Source organism: Eurosta solidaginis, chromosome 1 (genome assembly GCF_040869045.1).
Source record: "Eurosta solidaginis isolate ZX-2024a chromosome 1, ASM4086904v1, whole genome shotgun sequence".
NCBI classification, from domain to species: domain Eukaryota; kingdom Metazoa; phylum Arthropoda; class Insecta; order Diptera; family Tephritidae; genus Eurosta; species Eurosta solidaginis.
Window position 1 is genome coordinate 303797152 of NC_090319.1, and position 27314 is coordinate 303824465.

Below are 27314 nucleotides of genomic sequence, written 5' to 3' on the forward strand. Positions count from 1 at the left end.
AGAGTAAATTTTGAGGTATCGTAATGAAATTTGGTATATAAGTTCCTGTGGACTCATCTCAGATCGCTATTTCAAATGAAGGAAACCGGAATATAAGTCCACTTTTTCGATTCGAAATTTCGAAAAACCGATAAAGTGTAATAATTCATTACCAAAGACGAATAAAGCGATGAAACTTGGTAGGTGGGTTGACCTTATGACGCAGAATAAAAAATTAGTAAAATTTTTGACAATGGGCGTGACACCGCCCACTTTCAAAAGAAGGTAATAATAATATAATACGATCTGTAATTTGGCAGCTGCGTATGTAATGTTCGGTTACACCCGAACTTAGCCTTCCTTACTTGTTTTTACATACATACATATAGTGATGTAGGGGATGTGGAGTTTTAGTTAGTAGCAAACTTCTCACACTTTTCAAACTAGCACTAAAAAAACCGACCCTATATGTGTATTTAGACTATTATTGAAACTTTTTCTTTGCAAGTTGCGAAAATTCGTACTATTTCATAAACATGCACATAATCCCATTTTAATGCTATCATTGGTTTATGCTAAGTTGCAATTTAAGTTTAGGCTTGCAATTACCTTCAATAATATATTTGTGTGCATACCTAGAAATATGTTTTGTACACATTCACATAGCTATGTATGTGTGCACTAAGTGTTTTTTTAGTCGCCTACGGCGCCCCTTTAGATGTCATCGTCATTGAAATGCATCTAGCAATAGGACAGCATTACAGAGAAACGAAATTGCCCCTGCTGTTGCTTTTGCTATTTCTGTTGAAAAGCCACATCTCTTAATGGCGGACAACCCAACGTTGTGAATATCTGTGCCATTGCGTAACTGAATGCCTCATGAAGTGATATCCTCTTAACATGCATTATGGCTTACAGTACAACTGTGTTTATATATATGTATATTCATGGGTAATAGTATAATATGACTAAGAAATATTCTAGTCTTACCCTGAAGGAAACTTGGGCTTAGGTATCTTCATATCAACACCTTGTCGACTATGTTTACTCATTGACATTTTGGTGATGCAGTGTCCCCAATGCCAGATTCGCAGAGCGGTAGCTGCTTAGTATCCCCATAAGGTTTTTAATGTTATAAATGCATATGTCGGCATGTGTTTCCCATTAGGCCTACAAAGTCATATTCATAGTGAAATCGCAATGTCAGTATATGCAAATATATCCAATGGTGACCTCGTTGAAACCATTTTACAGATTATATTTATTTCATGGTAAGCAGTAATGTACTTTTGCTTACACATAGAATTAAATTATCTATTAAGCACTTTAAAGAAAATTTACATTTGCTGAATTTGCGAAGTAAAGCAGCGAGAGAAACTAGGCAGTGGCAATTCTTATCAAATTTCGTCCACCAAATTATTTTTTGATGTTCTTTAAGAAAACACTCCCATGAAATTTTAAGCTTAAACTTTGCAAAGAAATTTTGAAAAAGTTTGCGAAAAAATCAAACACAAATTTAGGAACTCTTTGTTTGGAGTTTTCCCAACATATTTGAGTATGTAGCTTTGTAGCCCAATGGATTTTGGTCTAACAAAAAACAAGTTTTAAACAAGTAAGGAAGGCTAAGTTTGGGTGTAACCGAACATTATATACTCAGCTGAGAGCTTTGGAGAAAAATTTGTCTTTTTCATGGATACATACAAATGCTAATACTAAAAAGTGGAGCAACTTGTCTCTACTATCTTTCTTCAGCTATCAATTCGTTTTATTTGAATATTTTTTTTTAAATATGAAAATTCGGTTAAATTTGAACGTGTTTCTTTATAACTTTTTTTTTATCACCCCTGAAATATTTTCGAAACACTCTTAATTATGAGTCCTATAAGAGTCCGAAATATGGGAGAAATATATGCCACTAGAAAATCTAAACCTATAATCATAAAATACTTATAAATGACTCCTACAAGTTGGAAATTATGAGCCGTATGCAAGAATGTATTTTTAGCAAAGCAACTTCGAAACAAAATTTTAAATTTTTTCTTGGCATTTGCTTAATTCTGAAAAGAAATTTTTTTTGAATCGACTGTAGAGGACCTTGTAACGAAGCTTTCCCTGTGCCCCGACGCTTCTTAGTTAATTGCTGGTGTATACTCGCCGTGTTCAGGGTTCCGTACAATAAATTTATATTTTGGGGCCCTTTTCCAAGTCGTACAAATTTACTTTAATTAACTTAATTATTTATAACAAAATTATATCTCAAATTTCATTTAAGTTCAATTTTATTCAACGTTGTGGGTATTCGGTGTCGACGTGGCCTGGTTGGTAATGGTCCACCTGAGTCCCGTTGGCGTGCCTGCTGGCGTGCTTGCTTACGTTGTTATTACTATGCCCGGTCCCGTTAGCGCATGGTTATGGGACGCCTTAGTGGCGTGCCTACGCTGGCGTTCATCGCTGCGTTGGCTGTCGTGTTACGTATGCGGTCACTGAGGGCGCTCGTTGATGATGCTCTGCTGCCTTTGGCGTTGGCGTTGTGCTGACTGTCGCGATTAGTATTTCGTCGCTGAGGACGCTCGGTGGTAATGATTATGCGGTCACTGAGGACGCTCGTTGGCGACACGTTGACGCTGGCGTCGTGGTTAGTATTTAGTCACTGAGGACACTTGAAACAAAAGGGAGTGCAGTCACAGAGGATGCTCCTTGATGGCGCTCTGTTGCTGTTGGCGCTGGCGTTGCAATGGCTGTCGCGATTAATATTTCGTAACTGAGGAAGCGCAATGATAATGAGTATGCGGCCACTGGGGCGCCTTTTGACAACGCGTTGATACTGGTGTCGCCGTTGCGTAGTGCCTTACGGGTCGCCTCCCAGTCGACTGTGATGAGTCGGCGGAGCGCAGCCCTAAGCGTTAAATGAGCGGGGAAAAAACCACACATTCACGCGCAGCTCAATCTTCGTCTATGTCGGGTGGTGATGTCTGGCACTGGTAAAACCCTAACTACGAGCTATCACCTTCCGTCCGTAGATCCGAACAGTAATCCCAGTGCCGTGCTATACCGTTTGTTGGCGGGGATGGCGCTATGGTGCCTTACGGATCGCCTCGCGGGCGACTGTGATGAGTCGGCGGAGCACAGCCTTAAGCGTTAAGTGAGTGGAGCGTGCGGGTCACACTCACGTTCGGCTTAGTCTGCGTCTACATCGGGTGGTGATGTCTCGCACTAGTAAAACCTTAAATACGAGCTATCGCCTTCCGTCCGTAGATCCGAACAGTAATCATAGTGCCGGACTATACCGTTTGTTGGTGTCGATGGCTCTGTATTTGGCACGGTGGGCTGCGTCGGCGTCTAAAGTTCTATTGTACCGACGATATAATTACTGGAGTTGAATGTAAATATGAATGTTTTTCATCCACTCAACGGTTTATACTTAAAATTTTTTTTGCTACATTCACTGAACGTATTGATTCAGCTGTTTGACACGTCTTTGATACTTTAAAGTGTTAGTTATGAATACAGTTTTCACTTTCACTGATGCTACAATGAAGTTTGGGATATAATTCAAAAATTCTTTTCATTAAAGAATAAAAAACTATCATTTCATTTGGCATATGACTCAACTTGTTGTTCATTAGTAGACATTTCTATCGCTTATATGAGGGAAACATGTTTGCAACGTATGAATAACAGTTGTGTTCGCTGAAAGCACCCATCAGCAGTTAAAGAGCATTGAAAATATATATGCATATTTAAAACTGATTCCCTTCAGATTAAAAGTAGCATATTCAAATGTTTAAACAATAATTAAGAAAACTTTAGAGCTGCCCCTTAAACCTCTAGTAAGCTTTTAAGCACCTTTTACGCAGTGACTTTAATGTTAAATATGTAATTGCAACTATCTTTAATTATTTATCTCAAAAAGGCAAAGTAATAATAGATTCACTTAAACCGATTTGCAATTACAAATGTCTATGCAATCTTATAATTTAATACACAGATTAAATCGAATTTTAATCATATTGAGTCATTTCTCTTACCTTCAATTCCATCCGTATCATAAGCAAAAATCTTAAATATAAATGAAATGCAACTGATGGGTTGCATGGCGGGCATTGAAAGAACTTTCAAATAAGTGAGAGATTTTGAGGGGTTGATAATATCAATAATGATGCATTAATTAAAAATTTTACGGAATAAGTTAAAGCCTTCTATCAACACATATTTAATCGTATACAAATCTTAAATATAAGCATCCTTAAAAATACCTTAAATATTCTGAAATTTTATCTAACTTTTTACTTACACTATAGATGCGAAAATTTGTGAGTAACAACGTTTGCAAGATTATCACGCTTATCCGATGACCACTTTTTCTAAAATTTTGTAACTTATTTATATGATCATGAAAAAGATGCCGTGTTCGTGTTGCAACTAACGACGTATTGTCCACGTTGTTACCTATTTGAAAAGGATGGTGTTTTTACCTTTGGATTGCTTGCTGAAACTGCTGCGCGATTTAGTTGTAACTGCTCGATACGTCCTCTGAAATAATCCACCTCGGCCTCGATTTTTTCCTCAAACAGTAAAATTTTCGTATCCTGGGCCTCCAGCTTCGATGATATGCGGGCCTCCTGTGCTTTCAACTGCTCAGCCAACTCAGATGCCATATACATCTTCTGTTCTTCCAGTTTGGATGGCATTTGCGACGACATTTCTGAAAAGCGTGCCTCCTGGGCTTCAATCTTGGATGTTGTATGTGTCTCCTGGAATTCCAGATGGGATACCATATACGTCTTCTGTTCTTCCAGTTGTGATGCCATATATGTCTTCTGTTCCTCCAATGCGACGACGTTGATGTCACTGTCGATGTTTGTGCAGATATTGCAGCCAATATTATGTTCAAGTCTGTGCTGGTAACTGTCTGCGATGTTTCGTTTTTTTCTTCAATTTTTGTTTTTGATTTTTCCACATCAGGATAAAAGACATACTCGTCCACATTAATTCCTTCCAATTCCATAGCCTCTCGTAGTCGTGCCTGAATTTCGAGTTTATTGCCGGTTGTATTCAATCCACCGCTCTCCAACTCGTTCTTCAGTTGCTGGATCTTCAATTCACTCCACTTTTCCATGTCCTTGTTGTATTCAAAATTTTCGGAATTCATTTAACAATTCCTCTTCCGACACCAATTGTAAAGATCTTAGTGCAATTCCGCTTATTTGCAACCTTCTACTAATGTTGGAATCACTAAACTGTTGAATAAATAACTTCACTATTCAATAAAGCAAAATGGCCTTTATAAAAGTACTTCACAATAACACTTCTGCTGCTCAACAGATATCGTGTTTAATCAAACTGAATCGTCGTGCCTCAGCTGGTGCTGCTTTTATACTTTTTGGTTTCCTCGTTGACATATTTCTAGGCGTTTCTATTTCTAGAATTTGCTACTTGTTTACCAGCTATAAAATTACCAGTTATAACATAACTACAGATGCACGTTATAGCTTCTCATATGCGCGTGTATATGTGAGTGATTCTTCCAAAGAGTATCTCAGATATATGCATGTGTTTGTGCTCTCCGCTGCTTGTATGGACATATGTATAGACATAATGATTGATTTGTTGATGTGCATGCACATCGGCTTAGTATTGGCTTAGAGATGATAGTATCTTTAGTGTTGCTAATATTGGTCACAATAGTTTAATGAAAATAAATTATTGTGCAATACGTTTTAAATTATTAAATTTTACGAATGTAATAGGGCTTGATCCGATTTGATCGATTGGATTCGATTCCAAAAAAAATCGATTTAGTCGATCGAATCGAGTCGAAGAAGTTGATTTCTGTTAAATTTTTTACATAATTTTTATCGTTCAATAAAGCTCGCCAGGTTCTGCCTTGTTTCATTGTTTGGGGCTAATTGGCAAGAGCAATGTATACCACATAGTTCTTCACTATGTTTTCTCCACGTTGTGGGATTATAAGTGAAATATCTTCATTATAAAAGAAATATCTTTCAGTAAGTTCTGCCTTCTCTGCAATATTAGCTTATAAACCAAACGGAGAATAACTCTCTTCAAAAAAACTCTTTAAGCTTTTCATCACATCTGCCATGATGTATGGGTCAGAATCATGAACCGCGTCTGGAATCCATAGGATGGCCCCCTGAAGTGTTCGAGAAAAAGTCCTGTCTATGTTTAACGGTCCTCTTCGTGATGCCAACCCCTAGTTAATTTTATGGAAATACATGAAGGTGCTCCGGCACAAAGCGTGTTCTGTCGGTAGGCGTTTTTGAAAACAGACGAAGAGGAAGACCTCCGCTAACAATACTTGATCTCCATTGGTACTCGCAACTAGTGTTAGTTATGTTGAAACAGGGATAGCTGGCCTAACTTGTAACGCAACGCCAAATCTACTTTTCACTGAAAGACACCAACACAATGGCGCATGTTATAGTCTTTTATTAACGATAAAGGCACTCCCCGAAGGCTTTGGTGCGTATTATCTATGTTCGTGATCATTTGCGGGATATAGGATCGGTACGTTGCGGTAACAAGTAATATTAAGGTACTAGCCCGATCATTATGGGAATGATTAATATGACCACATTAAACCTTCTAAGCCACATCGCACCCCACCATTAGTTCCATAAATAGCTTGGGTCGCCAGAGCCTCGCCTTCTAGTATGTGTACGATGCATTCATATTCGTAACAGGATTCCTTTCGCGTAGCTGAGGTTGACAATTGGGTTGCAGAAGCTCTTAAACTATAAAGCTTTGAATTGCGCTTTTCAACTCCTTGTATCCTTAGCGCATAGTCATAGTTTATGGTTCTTTATTAAGACGAGCTAATTGAAATATGAAATACTATCTGGACTATTTGGACTGTGAATATAAAACTGTAGCTACTGGTACTACAAGATGATGAAAATATCAAACGATTCTTAAAAAGATATCGATTGAAAATCGAATCGGGATTCAGCTCTAGAATGTAATATAGATGAACAAAGGATTAAGTCAAAAATCAGCCCTCATTTAATTTGGACTAGCGTATATTTTATGATCCCTTCAAGTAAGCGCTTTAATACTGCCGTCTGCACACTTTAGTTAATAACTAGAATATGGTGCAAGTCATTCTCGCAATAAAGTTTTTATCCTATGTTTCATACAAATTCGATTTTAGCAGTTAACTTGAAGTGTCAAAGGTATTTACTATTTGTTGTATTATTGATTTCATATTGTATTATTGTAAATGTTCGATGCTGTTAGTTGACTCGATTGAATTGATAAATCAAATTGAAAATCCATACGATACGACGATTTGATGAGTTCAACGACTGTGAAATTGTGTTTGCCTAGCTGAACTTGATGCATGTATGCATGTGCCTGCCTATAAGCGCGTTCCTATTCAAATGCCGTTGCCTACTATGATTTCGCATCCTGCTATTTCTTCAATTCGCTTTGATGATATCTCAATACGCTCGCAAAGGAAACCACTAATTAACAGCGACAGTTAGATGTGAATCTTAGCCGTCAAATAAACCAGCCATTCGTCACCAATTGATGTACAGATGGATCATAGGATGAAGCTGAGGAATTGGCAGATATGTGTGGACAATTTCGTTAGCTTGAGGTTGTTGCTTTCAACAGTTATTCACACGTAATATTAAGTTTTGAAAGCATCATTGATAGGCTCTTTAATAGGCGTATAAGTGGGAAGCGGGTGTACAGATTTTGAGGTTACTAAGTGTGCTTTAAGATTGTGAGTGTAACTCAACAGCTATACTGCGAAAAAAAACTACATATGAACGCTTGGCGATAAGAACGGTATTTGTATTAGGAGTGAATATAACCAATACTTATACACATAGCCGTTCAAGCGCGGGAAAAGAAGAAAACTAGGAGACATCAATGCAAACAGTAAAACAGGAATTCATGGTTTCGTTTTTCTGGCAAAAGAAGAGTTATATCAAATCACTCAGTTAAAAATTAACACATCATGGTATTAAAAAAAATCCAGCTAACGCAGGGGACACTTGTTGCCTAATATCTCTCCTATCGGCAGACTTGAAGACTTTTGAAGCCGTCCTAATGCCTTATTTCACCGCACACCTACGGTTTTTCAATCATCAGCATGGCTTTCAAAAATTACTTAGCACCACCACCACCTTAAACTCCATTAACATACAGCTAAATTGTGGACTGAATCAAGAACCCCATAATAAAACAGTAACCGTAGCGCTAGACTTGTCTAAAACCTTCGATACAGTCAACGGAAGTACGTTAGAAAGACCTGGAATAGTTTACCCTTCCTCCAGTCTCAAAAGGTTCACTACAAATTATCTGTGTGATCGGCAGGCTTCGGTGCAGTTCAGGAACGTAACATCAAAACCCACAAAAAGTAGACAACAGGCCTCTCAGAAACTAAAAAGTCATCTCCGTAAGCATATTGAAGAAATCCGGCACTTAAGAATTCGGCCATAAAAGAAAAGGAGCATGAAAAGCCCTCAGATTACTATGCCAAAAGGCGTCGGATTACTATGCCCGAGATTTACTGGTGAGCCCCGTTCTTAAAGACAAATATCCTTAACTTGTCGTTTATAAAGCAACCTCGCCTGGGAGATGCCTGTCACTATAGCTGAACTTCGAACTTGATACTGTAAAAGTTTCAGTTTTTACTTACCTAGAATCAACCCCCACATCCCCACATCACACCTACCATGTTGTCGATTGAAATGTGGAGCCAACGCTTTTGAGACCCTTATCTCACTGACCCAACCCTGTTGAAACTGCAAGTTACCTCGGATCCCGTTAGAGAACATTGCTGACGATTAGTAAGCGGTTGCGACTATTTGAGGAGGCCAACCACTGCTACAATAACAAAAAGACGGCTTTCAGTAAATGGGAGGATGCGTGTGCATATCACCTTAGTCTGTGGGAATGGAACTGTATCGGATATTCTATGATCATGTTGAGAATATTTTGGGACTGCCTTATGAACAATTCGGGATGACTTCGGAAACACTTCAGCATTATACTACATACAGATCATTTCGAAAATTCAGGGTAAATTCTGAACTATTTTCAGAATAGTTTCGAGATTATTTCAAGACCATTTTGAGACTATTTTGTTGCTGTTACAGGATCACTTAGAGATTACTTAAGGTATTATTTCGAAAAAAATTCAGATTCTTTTCAAAACTAATTCTGGATGCATTTGGGACAACGTATGCATCATTTCGGATTTATTTCGGGTCTGTTTTTGAAATAGTTGACAGACTTTTTCGGAACAAACTACTGGGAACGTTAATTTGGAAGTATTTTTGGTAACATTTCGGGACAAACTCAGGATCATTTATATGCTATTTTGAAACAATTTGCAGGACAACTTCGATAACATTCCCGGAAACGCTTCCAATTTATTCTTGGACCAATTTGGAACGATTTCAAACAGATGCCCCTATGCAATGAGCCATTTGAATGCCCCGCTGCCCACTAAAATCTAATATCACACACTGTTCTTTAACGAAAGATAGATTGCTTGAAAATGACACCGAAAACTAACAATGCAACGTTTTTTTTTTTCATAAGATGGTCGATGTGATACTCAGAAAAAAAATATTTCAAAAAACTTAAAAACAGCATTTCAATGACACTAATTATTACTATTATAATTTTCTTTTTTTTTTAGATCCCTATGTTGTTGCATGGAAGCGTGGCATTGCCATACTCACTGCCGGCAATGTCAAAGTAACTCCAGATCCGCGCGTTTCCCGTGCAGAGAGATTCAATTTACAAATTCGTGATGCTGTACCACAGGATGCTGGCGATTATATTTGTCAAATAGCAACAATGGAACCAAGAGAAATTACACATACAGTTGAAATATTAGGTAAGTCGTTGGGCGTTACAAAAGCCATAATTTTGAAATCCAACTAAAACAAATAGAGAACAAAAGCAAAGCACCTAATTGAATATTTTATGAGTATCATAGTACCTGCTAATACATACATATGTATGTATTTTTCACTAATTTGAATGCAAAATTTTAAAAGTTATTTGCAATTCGTTCGTTTTATGTTAACATATACGTTAGGGTGGGCAAAATAAAATAAAAATATTTCACGTATAATTCATAGTTGAATGTCATTAAGGTTCAAACTTTTTATAACTTTTATGAAAACGTAATGGTATATTAACTTCGTCACGAATCTCAAAATTGCAAGTTCCTAAAGGAAAATAGATAGACCCCCAATAAATATACCGACATGATCAGGATGAAGAGCTGAGTTGATTTATCCATGTCCGTCTTTCCGTCTATATGTTTGAATATAGAACGGTGGTATATATAGTAAATATCCCCTACAACTGATTGTTCAGATAAGAAACTTTTCGCAATTTATACACCACTTCAACAGCTAGAAGCTTGAATTTTCAGCAAATGCTTGCGTATATAGCATTGTTGTCTGAGAAAATCATAGAGATCGGTGGTATATATATTATATACCCATATAAACTGTAATTTTTGCCCCTTTCTAACGGCTAGAAGCTACAAATTTCACCAAATACTTACTTTTACGTTATATATTGTTAAGGTAAGTAACTCATTGTCATAGCTATTTCATGCAGACCACAAAAACGTGAAACTTTGCATCCTCATGCAAACTACCTACCTATTTTTTATTTTTTATTTATCTTAAAAATCGCTTAGGAATGTACATCTGTTCACTATATATTTCATAATTTCTACAGCCGATTATTTAGATATTAGGAATGAGATAAGATTATTGTTCAGCCCATCATTACTTGCTTTAATTAATTTAAGGTCTCATGTGAAAATGTATTGCAGTATTCCAGAAATGTTGCATGAATGTTCCAATAAGATCGACCAAGTGTTACATTGCCTTTGGATACCAAGCTATATTTCAGGTGTTCAGTTCTTACGAAGTTTACTAATGATTTTTTCTTCCAAACTGTATCTTGTTCCTCATATATGGCATCTTAATAATAATTCCCTACGGTTTTTACCCTCCAAGGGCTGCTCCATCGTGTGATGCTAAGATTTTTTATTCTTGTTTGCCGCGTCGTTTACAAGCAGGGATTTGTTAAGTGTCGAGACTTTTTTATTGTTTTGGTTTTTTGTTAGACTTAAGCAAAATCGTAATATTTTAGCAATACGAATTATTTATTGAGCGTTAACGATTAAACCACTGCCACAACGATCATATTTTTCTTACCTACACACTCACACTCAATCAATTTTGGTGACCACTATTATAAACTCTGTTCTGTGTTTCTAGCTCATAAATGCAGAATAGCAATTAAGCATAGAATTTGCGCAACGACCTCCAAATTATATCGTTTGCTAACGCTAAAACTCCATCGCCAAAAATATTTAAAGCAGTATCAAGTGCACGGAAAAGTATGTAGTATTTAGTACAATACGGTCATACGGAATAACAGGCAAACTCCTACACTTTTACATAGGACTTAGATGGTTATTCCTTACTAGCACAAGGTGCTAAATAGTCTATGCTTTTCTGCGCTCTTCATACTGTTTTAGAGAGTTTTGGCGATGGATTTCTAGCTAAACCGCAAATATTAAAACCGATCACAAAATTTGTTTCATTTCTCTTAGTTTTTCGATTTTTTATACTCAGCGTGCTTTGCACACAGAGTATATTAACTTCGATTGGATAACGGTTTGTGGTACAGGTATAAAGGAATCGAGATAGATATAGATCATAGAATCATCAGTATCGAAAAAAAATTTGGTTGAGCCATATCCGTCCGTCTGTCCGTTAACACGATAACTTGAGTAAATATTGAGATATCTTCACCAAATTTGGTACGCCAGCTTATCTGGACCCAGAATAGATTGGTATTGAAAATGAGCGAAATCGGATGATAACCTCACCCACTTTATATATATATAACATTTTGGAAAACACAAAAAACCTGAGTATTTATACACAAAAACTTGATATATAATACACCTAGAATGTTGAAATTTGACATGTGGACTGATATTGAGGCTCCTGATAAACATTTGAAAAATGTTTTTAAAATGGGCGTGGCACCGCCCACTTGTGGCAAAATCCATTTTACAAATATTATTTATCATAAATCAAAAATCGTCCCTTTTATGACTAAGCAATTTTCTATATTTCGGGAGTCATAACTCGAAGAAAAATTAACATATCGTAATGAAATTGTGGACGCATATTTTCCTTATAACAGAAAATATTTCTAGTAGAAATGAACGAGATCGGTTGAAAACCACTGCACTTTAGATATAAGACAAGTTTAAAAGGGTTGTAGACTAGAATAATAAGCTATAACTTAGCAAAAAATAGTTTTGAATCAATGATATTTCACTTATCAAGTTTTATTGTAAGAGGAAATGGGGAGACATTTTTTTTAAACGGGCGGTGCCACGTGTTATGTAGAAGAATAACTTATCCGAAATGAAAAGTACAATTAAAGTTCACGCTGAGTATATAACGTTCGGTTACACCCGAAATTAGTCACCTTTACTTGTTTTGCTTAGGACTGGTTGTTTTAATATACTCAGTTCTCACTTTACTCGGACCTAAGCTCACTTCAAGTTCAGCTGGTCCATGATAAAAATATTAGAAGGTAAAACCATTCTCCCTTTTTGGCGGCCATAATAGTTTTTTGATTTTTAAAAAAAATTTTAAGTTACTCCCTTAAACTTTGTGGAAATGCAAACCAAGGAAAATACATTAAAAAAGTGTTGTTTGAAAGTTTTCACTTTTTTTAAATGCCAAACAAATAAAATGGAGATCACCCCTATTGATGTTTCATTCATCCTACTTGATACGTCTTTAACCCTTAAATATGCTGAAACTTCACTTTATGACAGATCAGCAGTCTCAAGTGTCCTCGCTACTGCATAAAAAATTGATCTTGGAGGTATTACTTGGTTTGTGTTGGCCCTTTTCCTCGCGGGTGGAAGATAAATTCGTTAATTGGTGCTTAACCGTTTAGGAGATTTTGCTCGTTTCGTAACAACTCACTCCAGATTACCCTGTTTCGCGATAACTGACGCCAACAGGGGGCACCAAGAGAGACCAAAGTCTTCCCCCACCTGCTTCTCCGAACCCAGTGGAGATCTTCCCATAACTTTTCCACGCCAGCAAAAACGCTGTAGCTCTTCACAGCTTAGCTAAACATCATCGTCCAGTTTGAGTATGATAGTTCGTGTAGTTTGAATTTACCATCTGAACAGCCAAAGTCTGCTGCCGTGGTGTAGAGCTAGTGTGTTGGATTATCCATCAAAAATATTTAGGAAATTTGTATAAATGGTATCGATTGTCCACCAGCATTGCCTTGGCACCAAAAGTTCATCCGACTTAGCAGATAAAGTTTTGTGTAGGCACAGTTTGTAAAAGAAAATTCCTGAGAAGAGGATCGTGGCCTGATGCTTCTTTTTGCGGGAAACTACTACACAATTCTAGAATTGAAAATTCTGGAATGCAGTTGACCGTTGAGATTTCTTTTCCACCAAAAAAAAAGTTATTTCCACCAATAAAAAATTCGGTTTTGGACAAAATATCATAATATTGATGTTAGAACGCAAAAATATATTACTGTTTGTTATGTTATGAAAACAAAACCAAAATAAAGAAAAATAAAAATGTGAGAGCAGTGAGAGTTTTAAAATTTTTTTAAACGCCATTTGCCTCTCACCGGTTTTACCCTGTAATATTTGTATCATGAGCTGGTCTATCTGCTTAAAGTAACTTAATTAAAAAAAATAAAAAAATAAAAATAAGACAAACGCGCGAATTCCAAAAAAAAATCTTGTAAAAATATTCAACCACGAAAGCGATATACACCCTAATTGTAAATGCTCACGATTTGTTTATTTTCTATTTAAATAATTTATTTTTTTTGTGCATTTTGCTCAATATCAGCCATAATTTTAGCGTCGGAAGTATGTCAACAAATTCCGCTATATCAATACACACACACACTTCTGCAAATGGCGTAACTGATAACTATGCGCAATGATGGTAATCAATTTTTCGAAAACAATTTTCACTTGAATGCATTCCGTTATGATGTCGCATATATGCAATAATTGCTCTTCCAGAAGAATGATTTTTAAATTCAACACAGCCATTGAATAGTGAGTGTATTTTCATTCGATCAACAAGTGTAATTGTGTCAAGGATAATGAACTTGATAATCATTATGCGTAAGTTACATTGAATTTATCTACTTGACAATAGCTTGTTTTCAGTTTTGTGTTTCGCGGAAAATATGCTGATGGAACATCAGGTTGAACGATTTTATTGAAAACAATACTTACATTAAGTAATAATAATATTTAAAGATAGAAAATAATTAGGTAGGTCCTAGGTACTAGCTATCACACTCCTCATCAATCTAGGGCGTTGATCAGAGAAATAAATAAAAGCGTTGGGGCGAGAAATTTCTAAAAACGTAAGGCGTAGCATAACCTAATTAAGGTTCAGTTGGTCTTACTTATGACTATCAATTGAAATTTGACGCGTCCAACGCTTTTTGATTGATTTGATCAATGCCCAGATTGATGAGGAGTGTGATGACTAGTACCTAGGGCCTGCCTAATTATTTTCTAACTTTTAATATTATTATTACTTAATGTAAGTATTATCTTAATCTTAATCTTAATCTTAATCTTAATCTTAATCTTAATCTTATCTTAATCTTAATCTTATCTTAATAATATATAAAAAACACGTGTCACAAGTTTGAGGCCAATGGACTCCTAAACTACTGAACTGATTTTGAATTTGTTTTGCACCCCGTCTGTAGTAATATTATTTTATTGCAATTTTTTTTTTTTGTTTATACGTAATATTAAAAAGTTACGTATACGCAGTGGCACTCATATTTTCAGGTGGTGCGGATATACTTCCGTGTAATTGCTTGGTGTTTAATTAAACAACCTGCTTATCAATAAAAAATATTATAGCGAAAGATATCAAGTATAACACATCACCAGGCCCATCGAGAGGGGGGTGGGGAGGGGGGTTTCTGAAGGGGCCACGACTTAGAGGTACTATGACATTTTTTTTAATACAGGAGAGTCTTTAGTTGTTCCATGTGCAATTTTTAAACCGAATTTCAAAAGCAACGAAAATTCTGCAATCTATATATATAAAAAGAATGGCTAAAATGTGTGTTAGTTGGTCGCCGGTGTTTGAAGAGATGCGTCGGCCAATTTTGTTCAAACTTTCACACAAGTTGCGTAAACCTCACGGCTACCACAGGTACAGGGTCTCGAGATATAGGCCAAAACGTGGGCCAGTGAATGCCTAGACAGTGTTTATACAATATGAATATCAAATGAAAGCTGCTGATGAGTGCTTTGGTACAGAGTAATATATTATCCAGAGATGGACTGGGACTGAGACTCGGAGTGGGAATGGGACTGAAAATCGGAGTGGGACTGGGACTGGGACTGGAATAAAATACATACCACCTTCTGGGACAGGCAATAAGGGATGCAGAAGAATGAGAAGGAATTGAGAGAAGAGAAAACAGAGGAGATTGAGAAAAAGATAGAATGAGACGAAGATGGAGATAGATGAAGCGAAAAAGACGGAGGGAGGAGTGCAAAAAGGATTAGAAAAAAGCGAAGAGGGGGGGAGGGCAGAGACAGAAATGTATGCAGATAGGCCAAATTTAGGGCAAGACAATGTCTGCCAAGTATTCTAGTTTTCAATATAACCGTTTAACTTGAATTTTTTTTTTAATTGTTTTATTTTCAAGTTTTTAGTCTTTATTTAATTGCATATTTTTTCTAATTCTATTTAGTTCATTTAGTGACCCATTATTACAAGGATTCTTTCCTGACAATTTCTTACAATCTATGTCCTCAATACATAATCATTCCAAAGTCTTTACTCGACTCTGCGCCACGTATGTTTGCCCCTCCTCGACGTCAAAAATATTTTGATGTCACTTCTACCGGATTGTATGTAATATTGGTTCCAAATGTGAGCCAAATCGGACCACAAACACGATTTTTTTGAATATCTCGATCATTGCTCCACCTGGCGGTGCTTTTTTCATATGTAGCTTTCTATTCATGTATGTAATTTGTGTTCCAAATATGAGCAATATCGGACCCCAAATACGATTTTTTTACTATTTCTATCCTTGCGTCACATGGTGGCATTTTTTTTTCATATTTCGCTTTCTATTTATGTATGCATTACGTTTTCCAAATATGAACCAAATCGGACCACAAATACTATTTTTATACTCAGTTGAGCATAGCTCACAGAGTATATTAACTTTGATTGGATAACGGTTGGTTGTACATATATAAAGGAATCGAGATAGATATAGACTTCCATATATAAAAATCATCAATATCGAAAAAAAATTCGATTGAGCCATGTCCGTCCGTCCGTCCGTTTGTCCGTTAACACGATAACTTGAGTAAATTTTGAGGTATCTTAATGAAATTTGGTATGTGGGTTCCTGGGCACTCATCTCAGATCGCTATTTAAAATGAACAATATCGGACTATAACCACGCCCACTTTTTCAATATCGAAAATTTCGAAAAACCGAAAAATTGCGATAATTCATTACCAAAGACGAATAAAGCGATGAAACTTGGTAGATGGGTTGACCTTATGACGCAGAATAGAAAATTAGTAAAATTTTGGACAATGGGCGTGGCAAGTTTTGCAGGCTGTAATTTGGCAGCCGTTGAAGATATCGTGATGAATTTTGGCAAGAACGTTACACCTATTACTATATATATTCCTTACAAAAATTAGCAAACATCGGAGAACGACCACGCTCACTTTAAAAAAAAAAATTTTTTAAGTCAAATTTTAACAAAAAATTTAATATCTTTACAGTATATTAGTAAATTATGCCAACATTCAACTACAGTAATGATATGGTGCAACAAAGTGCAAAAATAAAAGAAAATTTCAAAATGGGCGTGGCTCCGCCCTTTTTCATTTAATTTGTCTAGGATACTTTTAATGCCATAAGTCGAACAAAAATTTACCAATCCTTGTGAAATTTGGTAGAGGCTTAGATTCTAGGACGATAACTGTTTTCTGTGAAAAAGGGTGAAATCGGTTGAAGCCACGCTCAGTTTTTATACACATTCGACCGTCTGTCCTTCCGCTCGGCCGTTAATACGATAACTTGAACAAAAATCGATTTAACTTTACTAAACTCAGTTCACGTACTTATCCGAACTCACTTTGAATTGGAAAAAAAATGGCCAAAATCCGACTATGACCACGCCCACTTTTTCGATATCGAAATTGCGAAAAACGAAAAAAATGCCATAATTATATACCAAATACGAAAAAAGGGATGAAATATTGTAATTGGATTGTGTTATTGACACAAAATATAACTTTAGAAAAAAAACTTTGTAAAATGGGTGTCACACCTACCATATTAAGTAGAAGAAAATGAAAAAGTTCTGCAGGGCGAAATCAAAAGCCTTTGGAATCTTGGCACGAATACTGTTCGTGGTATTACATATATAAATAAATTGGCGGTATCCGACAGATGATGTATTGGGTCACCCTGGTCCACATTTTGGTCGATATTTTGAAAACGCCTTCACATATACAACTAACATCACTCCCTTTCAAAACTCTCATTAATACCTTTAATTTGATACCTATATCGTACAAACGAATTCTAGAGTCGCCTCTGGTCCACCTTTATAGCGATATCTCGAAAAAGCGTCCACCTATAGAACTAAGGCCCACGCCCTTTTAAAAAACTCATTAACACCTTTCATTTGATGCCGATATCGTACAAATACATTCCAGGGTTACCCTAGTTTTATTTTCTTACATGGTGATTTTCCCTTATTTTGCCTCCATAGGTTTCAGCTGAGTATGTAATGTTCGGTTACATCCGAACTTAGCCTTCCTTACTTGTTTTAAATATTCCTATCCATGCGCCACCTATCGGAGTTTTTTCTTATTATTGGATTGTCATGTATGCATAACCATATCAGTATAAAGAGGTGGTCGAGACTAAATAAGATTAATTTATCTGTTCGGTAAATAAGAATGTATAATAGATTAATGCTCTTACACTCCCTGGTTATAGCCAGGGAAAAATTCACGATATAAAATGCCATTGTTTATCTAAACAAGTAAGGAAGTCTAAGTTCGGCTGAAGCCTAACATTACATACACAGCTGTACACTTGAAAGGCTGTTGGTTTTTTGGTTTGCGTGCTTAATAGTGTTACAAGGCTGCGCAATAATACATATACATATGGTTCTATTCTGAACTAATTTATCGTCGAGATATGGCTCCTAAAACATAGAAAATGGCTTCGTCTTAAAAGGGGTGGTGCCAAGCCCATTTTTTTTAATTTTACGTTTTTCCTATTTATTGTTATAAATCCACTTGCGAAATGAAATACAATTGATATGAAGCTCTTTTTGCAAAGCTATAGCCTATTTTATTCGTCCACGACCCCTTTAAAAATCTTTTATATAAAAGTGGCCGTGGTCCTTAACCGATTTCGTTAATTTTTCTCCAAAGTATTTCTTACAGTAAGTGCAACCTCTCTGCCGAATTTTGTTACGATAGGTATAACGATTTTTGATTTATGATTAATAATATTTGTGAAATTGATTTTATCACACGTGGGCGGTACCACGCCCATTTTAAAAATGTTTTGCAAATTTTTATTAAAAGTCTCAATATCAGTCCATACGCCAAATTTCAACATTCTAGGTGTATTATTTACTAAATTATCAGGTTTTTATGTGTTTTTCAAAATGTTATATATATAACAAGTAAGGAAGGCTAAGTTCGGGTGTAACCGAACATTACATACTCAGTTGAGGGCTATGGAGACAAAATAAGGGAAAATCACCTCGTAGTAAAATGAACCTAGGGTAACCATGGAATGTGTTTGTATGACATGTGTATCAAATGGAAGGTATTAAAGAGTATTTTAAGAGGGAGTGGGCCATAGTTCTATAGATGGACGCCATTTAGAGATATCGCCATAACGGTGGACCAGGGCTGACTCTAGAATTTGTTTGTACGATAAGGGTATCAAATGAAAGTGTTAATGAGTATTTTAAAAGGGATTTGGCCTAAGTTCTATAGGAGGAAGCCTTTTCGAGATATCGCCATAAAGGTGGACCAGGGGTGACTCTAGGAATTTGTTTGTACGATATGGGTATCAAATGAAAGGTGTTAATGAGTATTTTAAAAGGGAGTGGGCCTAAGTTATATAGGTGGACGCCTTTTCGGGATATCGCCATAAAGGTGGACCAGGGGTGACTCTAGGAATTTGTTTGTACGATATGGGTATCAAATGAAAGGTGTTAATGAGTATTTTAAAAGGGAGTGGGTTTTAGTTCTATAGGTGGACGCCTTTTCGAGATATCGCCATAGAGGTGGACCAGGGGTCTCTCTAGAAATTGTTTGTACTATATGGGTATCAAATCAAATGTGTTAATGAGTATTTTAAAAGGGAGTGGGCCTAAGTTCTATAGGAGGACGACTTTTCGAGATATCGTCATAAAGGTGGGCCAGAGGTGACTCTAGAATTTGTTTGTACGATATGGGTATCAAATGAATGGTGCTAATGAGTATTTTAAAAGGGAGTGGGTCTTAGTTCTATAGGTGGACGCCTTTTCGAGATATCGCCAAAAAGGTGGACCAGGGGTGACTCTAGAATTTGTTTGTACGATATGGGTATCAAATTAAAGGTGTTAATGAGTACTTTAAAAGGGAGTGGGCCTTAATTGTATGGGTGGACGCCGTTTCGAGATATATCCATAAACGTGGACCAGGGGTGACTCTAGAATGCGTTTGTACAATATGGGTATCAAATGAAAGGTGTTAATGAGTATTTTAAAAGGGCGTGGGCCTTAGTTCTATAGGTGGACGCCTTTTCGAGATATCGTCACGTTTATGACGATCAGGTGTGACTCTAGAATTTGTTTGTACGATATGGGTATCAAATGAAATGTGATAATGAGTATTTTAAAAGGGAGTGGGTCTTAGTTCTATGGGTGGACGCCTTTTCGGGATATCGCCATAAACGTGGACCACGGGTAACTCTAGAATGCGTTTGTACAATATGGGTATCAAAGGAAAGGTGTTAATGAGTATTTTAAAAGGGTGTGGGCCTTAGTTCTATAGGTGGACGCCTTTTCGAGTTATTGCCATAAAGGTGGACCAAGGTTGACTCTAGAATGCTTTTGTACAATATGGGTATCAAACGAAAGGTGCTAATAATTATTTTAAAAGGGAATGGGCCTTAGTTCTATGGGTGGAGACCTTTTCGGGATATCGCCATAAACGTGGACCAGGGGTGACTCTAGAATGCGTTTGTACAATATGGGTATCAAACGAAAGGTGCTGATGAGTATTCTAAAACGGAGTGGGCCTTAGTTCTATGGGTGGACGCCTTTTCGAGATATCACCATAAAGGTGGACCAGGGCTGACTCTAGAATTTGTTTGTAAGATATTGGTATCAAACGAAAGGTATTAATGAGTATTTTAAAAGGGAGTGGGCCTTATTTCTATGGGTGGATGCCTTTTCGAGATATCGCCATAAAGGTGGACCAGGGGTGACTCTAGAATTTGTTTGTACGACAAGGGTATCAAATGAAAGCTTTAATGAGTATTTTAAAAGGGAGTGGGTCTTAGTTCTATAGGTGGACGCCTTTTCGAGATATCGCCATAAAGGTGGACCAGGGGTGACTCTAGAATTTGTTTGTACGATATGGGTATCAAACGAAAGGTGTTAATGAGTATTCTAAAACGGAGTGGGTCTTAGTTCTATAGGTGGACGACTTTTCGAGATATCGCCATAAAGGTGGACCAGGGGTCTCTCTAGAATTTGTTTGCACGATATGGGTATCAAATGAAAAGTGTTAATTAGTATTTTATAAGGGTGTGGGCCTTAGTTCTATAGGTGGACGCCTTTTCGAGATATCGTCACGTATATGACGATCAGGTGTGACTCTAGAATTTTTTTGTACGATATGGGTATCAAATGAAAGTGTTAATGAGTATTTTAAAGGGAGTGGGTCTTAGTTCTATAGGTGGACGCCTTTTCGAGATATCGCCATAAAGGTGGACCAGGGGTGACTCTAGAATTTGTTTGTACGATATGGGTATCAAACGAAAGGTGTTGATGAGTATTTTAAAACGGAGTGGGCCTCAGTTCTATGGTGGACGCCTTTTCGAGATATCGCCGTAAAGATGGACCAGGGGTGACTCTAGAATGCGTTTGTACAATATGGGTATCAAATGAAAGGTGTTAATGAGTATTTTAAAAGGGCGTAGGCCTTAGTTCTATAGGTGGACGCCTTTTCGAGATATCGCCATAAAGGTGGACCAGGGGTAACTCTAGAATTTGTTTGTACGATATGGGTATCAAACGAAAGGTGTTAATGAGTATTTTAAAAGGGAGTGGGTCTTAGTTCTATGGGTGGATGCCTTTTCGGGATATCGCCATAAGCGTGGACCAGGGGTGACTCCAGAATGCGTTTGTACAATATGGGTATCAAATGAAAGGTGTTAATGAGTATTTTAAAAGAGCGTGGGCCTTAGTTCTATTGGTGGACGCCTTTCGAGATATCGTCATGTTTATGACGATCAGGTGTGACTCTAGAATTTGTTTGTACGATATGGGTATTTTAAAAGGGAGTGGGTCTTAGTTCTATGGGTGGAGGCCTTTTCGGGATATCGCCATAAACGTGGACCACGGGTGACTCTAGAATTTGTTTGTACGACAAGGGTATCAAATGAAAGGTGTTAATGAGTATTTGAAAAGGGCGTAGGCCTTAGTTCTATAGGTGAACGCCTTTTCGAGATATCGCCATAAAGGTGGACCAGGGGTGACTCTAGAATTTGTTTGTACGGTATGGGTATCAAACGAAAGGTGTTAATGAGTATTTTAAAAGGGAGTGGGTCTTAGTTCTATGGGTGGATGCCTTTTCGGGATATCGCCATAAACGTGGACCAGGGGTGACTCTAGAATGCGTTTGTACAATATGGGTATCAAATGAAAGGTGTTAATGAGTATTTTAAAAGAGCGTGGGCCTTAGTTCTATTGGTGGACGCCTTTCGTGATATCGTCATGTTTATGACGATCAGGTGTGACTCTAGAATTTGTTTGTACGATATGGGTATTTTAAAAGGGAGTGGGTCTTAGTTCTATGGGTGGAGGCCTTTTCGGGATATCGCCATAAACGTGGACCACGGGTGACTCTAGAATTTGTTTGTACGACAAGGGTATCAAATGAAAGTGTTAATGAGTAGTTTAAAAGGGAGTGGGTCTTAGTTCTATAGGTGGACGCCTTTTCGAGATATCGCCATAAAGGTGGACCAGGGGTGACTCTAGAATTTGTTTGTACGATATGGGTATCAAACGAAAGGTGTTAATGAGTATTTTAAAGGGAGTTGGTCTCAGTTCTATGGGTGGACGCCTTTTCGGGATATCGCCATAAACGTGGACCAGGGGTGACTCTAGAATGCGTTTGTACAATATGGGTATCAAATGAAAATTGTTAATGAGTATTTTAAAAAGGCGTGGGCCTTAGTTCTATAGGTGGACGCCTTTCGAGATACCGTCACGTTTATGACGATCAGGTGTGACTCTAGAATTTGCTTGTACGATATGGGTATCAAATGAAAGGTGTTAATGAGTATTTTAAAAGGGCGTGGGCCTTAGTTCTATAGGTGGACGCCTTTTCGAGTTATTGCCATAAAGGTGGACCAAGGTTGACTCTAGAATGCTTTTGTACAATATGGGTATCAAATGAAAGGTGCTAATAATTATTTTAAAAGGGAATGGGCCTTAGTTCTATGGGTGGACGCCTTTTCGGGATATCGGCATAAACGTGGACCAGGGGTGACTCTAGAATGCGCTTGTACAATATGGGTATCAAACGAGAGGTGGTGATGAGTATTTTAAAACGGAGTGGGCCTCAGTTCTATGGGTGGACGCCTTTTCGAGATATCGCCATAAAGGTGGACCAGAGCTGACTCTAGAATTTGTTTATACGATATGGGTATCAAACGAAAAGTGTTAATGAGTATTTTAATAGGGAGTGGGTCTTAGTTCTATGGGTGGACGCCTTTTCGGGATATCGCCATAAACGTTGACCAACGTGACTCTAGAATGCGTTTGTACAATATGGGTATCAAATGAAAGGTGCTAATGAGTATTTTAAAAGGGCGTGGGCCTTAGTTCTATAGGTGGACGCCTTTTCGAGATATTGCCATAAAGGTGGACCACGGTTGACTCTAGAATGCTTTTGTACAATATGGGTGTTTTACACAAAACTTTTATTAGTTGATTTTTTAAGCAGGCATCTGCCGATTTATTCATATACAAAACAACTGCCCTATTTTTATGTTTCACTTGCTTATTTATAACTCTTGCTCTAAAAGGGACTTACCGTAATATCAGGTGATGTGATCCCAAAATATAATACAAAATATAACCGTTTGAAAAATAGGTATATATGTAAATAGCAATGTCTATAATAAACGTAGGTATGAGCAGATGATGTGCATATATCTATTCATGTACAAATTTCAAAGTAGAATGCAAGAGAACCAATAAGTAAAAATTATGTATATAGGTATATGCTGACACATTTTTTACAGTGGTGGCTATTACTATTAATACAGAATGAATTTGAAAATTATTTTAATGATGAAACCATTAGTACGTCAGGTCATGCTGGAACATACCCGGCCCCAAGGACGATAGTTCTTCACTTATCTTAGAGGTTCAGAATAGCCTTAGCTCGAGACATCGTTGGAGGTAATTGTTTTATCGCCATGTTGAATGGCTGCGCCTCGACTCGCAGCCTCAATGTCTGAGTTGGAATTATCAGCTATATCCGAATCTGGGAAATGTTCGCGGGGCTCCACTAGCGGCAGTAAGTAGATTTTCCGTATTGGACGCTTAAAGCATTTACCATTGCATTTTAACGTGACGACACGAACTAACCCGTCTTGACCAGGGTGTACGCCCGTGATGCGTGCCATTGGCCATTTACCAGGAGGCGTCCTTTCATCGTACAGTAGTACAAGATCGCCCACTTTGACATTGGCGCGTACCGTCATCCACTTAGGGCGACTTTGGAGTCTACTAAGGTATTCGGAATACCATCGACGCCAAAAATGTTGCTTCATCTGTTCCACCATACGCCAGCGATTAACTCCAACCGTTTTAAATTCGAGTAGATCTTCATCCGGAATATTGATCGTTGGTTCCCCAATCAAAAAATGTGCGGGTGTTAGGGCATCGTAACTTTCGGCGTCTTCATTTAGTGGACACAATGGCCGTGAGTTCAAACATGCCTCAATCTGATAAAGCAGTGTGCAGAGTTCCTCAAAGTTTAAAGCGCGACCCTGTGTAATTCGCTTAAGGTGGTGCTTAGTTGACTTGACTCCAGCTTCCCACAATCCACCGAAGTGTGGAGATGAAGGTGGAATGAGGTTCCAAGTAGTGCCTTCGCTAGCAAGAATTTCTTTGAGGTCTTCTGGCAACGATGAAATGCTGCGCTGGTGCATGACTTGCAAGGCTTTGTTTGCGCCAACAAAGTTTGTGCCATGATCTGAGTAAATATGAGTACACCTTCCTCTTCTAGAAGTAAACCGACGGAAAGCCGCTATAAATGCATCGGAAGTGAGATTGGTGACGGCTTCCAGGTGTATGGCTTTAGTTACCATACACACAAATATGCATATATAGCCCTTCATGATTTTTGCATTTTTTAGGGATGACTGACGTATATCGATAGGCCCTGCATAGTCAACGCCACTATGGAGGAAAGGTCGTGCGGGGGTAAGTCTCACCGGAGGTAAGTTGCCCATCAATTGCTCCGCTGATTTGGCGAGGTATTTACAGCAAGTTAGACAGCGTCTTATGATGGTTTGAGCAAGTCTACTAGCGCCAGGTACCCAATATTTTCTGCGGATGTAGTTTAGCATAAGCGCAACTCCACCATGAAGTGTAGTGAAATGTGCTTCTGAAAATATAAGAAATGTTAGTGGATTTTTTCTTGATAATAAAATAGGATGTTTCATAGAAGATGATATATTTGCAAAATGTAGGCGTCCACCTACGCGTAAGCACCAGTCTCCATCTATGAATGGAGTTAGTCTTTTAACAGAACTGTCTTCAATTGGTATTCCCCTTGAAAGTTTATTTAATTCGTCGCTAAAATCGACTATTTGGGATGCAAGAATCAGTCGTTTTAATGCTAGTTGTAACTCATGATTGGTTAGGTACCCAGAACGGCGAGCTTCTTTGTGAGTGCAGTTGTGTAAAAAACGAAGTATATACGCAGTCACGTTTATCGTTTTTTTTAAACTGGAGTACTTTCCTAGGTATTCAGGATAAGAAAGCGTATTGATGTATGCTACCTTCGCTGGTGGACGCAGCTCTAATGTAATGTTTGAGCTATGGTTAATATCTGCAGGCCAAAATTCTTGAGTATTAGTGAGCCAAGATGGTCCGCACCACCAAAGAGCATGATCAGGTAAATTTCGGGGCATTACACCTTTTGATGCACAATCTGCCGGATTGTCCAGTGTAGGCACATACCTCCACTGACTTACCGCTGACAAGCATTGTATTTCCGCAACACGGTTCGCCACATACACGGTCCATTTTATAGGTTGGGCACGGATCCAAGCCAAAACAGTGGAACTATCACACCAGTAAAATACTTGCTGCACACATTCCTTCAAAGTATCCTTCACATTGTTCAATAGTTTGGCCAGTAGTTGTGCACCACATAGCTCAAGTTTCGGAATAGATATAGTTTTCAGTGGTGCAACCTTTGTTTTCGCCTGTATAATTCTTATTGTAATTTCACCATTATCCAACACGGTCCTGGAATATACCACGGCAGCGAAACCAACCTGTGATGCATCACAAAATCCATGCAGGTCACATTTACGAGTCTTCGATGTTCCAATAAATCTTTCTATTTTGATCGATTCAAGACATTTTAGTGTATCTCGATATTCTATCCATTCCTTTGATATGTAGTCAGGCAGCTGATCATCCCAATTGATGCCTGCAAGCCACAATTTTTGAAATAAGATCTTAGCAATTATTGTTGTAGGTGCCAGCCATCCCTGTGGATCAAAAAGCTTGGATGCGTCAGAAAGCAAATGTCGTTTGGTTAAATTTGTATGTTAATCGAAAGCAACTAAGAACGAGAAACAATCGGAGAAAGGTTGCCAATGTAATCCCAATGCCTTTATATAATTATTAGTGCTCAACTCAATTGTGCTTGATAACTCCTGCAGCTCTGTTGGGATAGTTTTTAATAATTCGGAAGAATTAGACGACCATTTTCGCAATTTGAATCCACCAGATTGTAATAATGCCCAAAGCTGATTTTGTATATATAAGCCTTCTGCTAAATCATCAGCTCCAGTGAGTATATCATCCACATAAATATCGTGAAGAAGTATATTAGATGCGATAGGGTGGCAATTTGATTCATCTCTAGCAAGTTGCTGCAATGTTCGTACTGACAAATAAGGGGCAGGAGCTGTACCATAAGTTACGGTTAAAAGTTTATAAATTTTTACTGGGTCAGATGGGGATTTCCTCCGTAAAATCTGTTGATAATTTTGGTGTTCTGGACTGACAATAATTTGTCTAAACATTTTCTCGATGTCAGAGCACAGCGCAATGTAGTGAGTGCGCCACCTCAAAATAATTTGTGATAAATCATTTTGTAGTGATGGCCCTGTAGCCAGCTCTTCATTAAGTGAACGATGATTGCGGTATTTGGAAGACCCGTCGAAAACAACACGTAGTTTTGTTGTTGTACTGCTTAGTTTCTCTACGCCATGGTGTTGCAGGAAATAAGAATTCGGTTCAGGGTTATGTGGATATTCCCCAACTTCAAACATGTGACCGAGCTCTATGTACTCATCCATGAATTTTAAATATTCTTCATAGAATTTTGGCTTCTTTTCGAAGACTCGTTCCATATTTCGTAACCTTGTCATAGCTCCTAGATGCGTATTTTCGAATAATGGAATAGGCTTACCATGCAATTCTGCTTTAAATGGCAGATATACACAATACCGACCGTTTTCGAGTCTTTGATGTGTGGCGGCGAAATGACTTTCGCATTTAGTATCTTCCGGAGACCATATAGGTTTTTTGCTTATCTCTTCTTGCTCCCAAAAAAGTTTTAGCCTATCGTCAATATGGCAAAAGTGCGTGTGTATTGATGGGACCTCATTCGAATTTGATAGCGGCCCAGAGATTACCCAACCGAAGTACGTATCTTGTAACAGCAGCCCGAA

General features: G+C 37.7%; 1 protein-coding gene across 10 annotated transcripts in view; it reads left to right on the forward strand.

Annotated features, from left to right (window-relative positions):
• LOC137237551 (uncharacterized) overlaps nucleotides 1–27314 on the forward strand; it is a 1245508-nt gene that overhangs the window by 1003608 nt on the left and 214586 nt on the right. For all 10 annotated transcript variants that reach the window (XM_067761305.1, XM_067761304.1, XM_067761308.1 and 7 more), the window contains one exon: nucleotides 9659–9859. In XM_067761305.1, the coding sequence (XP_067617406.1) occupies nucleotides 9659–9859 (201 nt within the window). The remainder of the gene's footprint in view (nucleotides 1–9658; nucleotides 9860–27314) is intronic.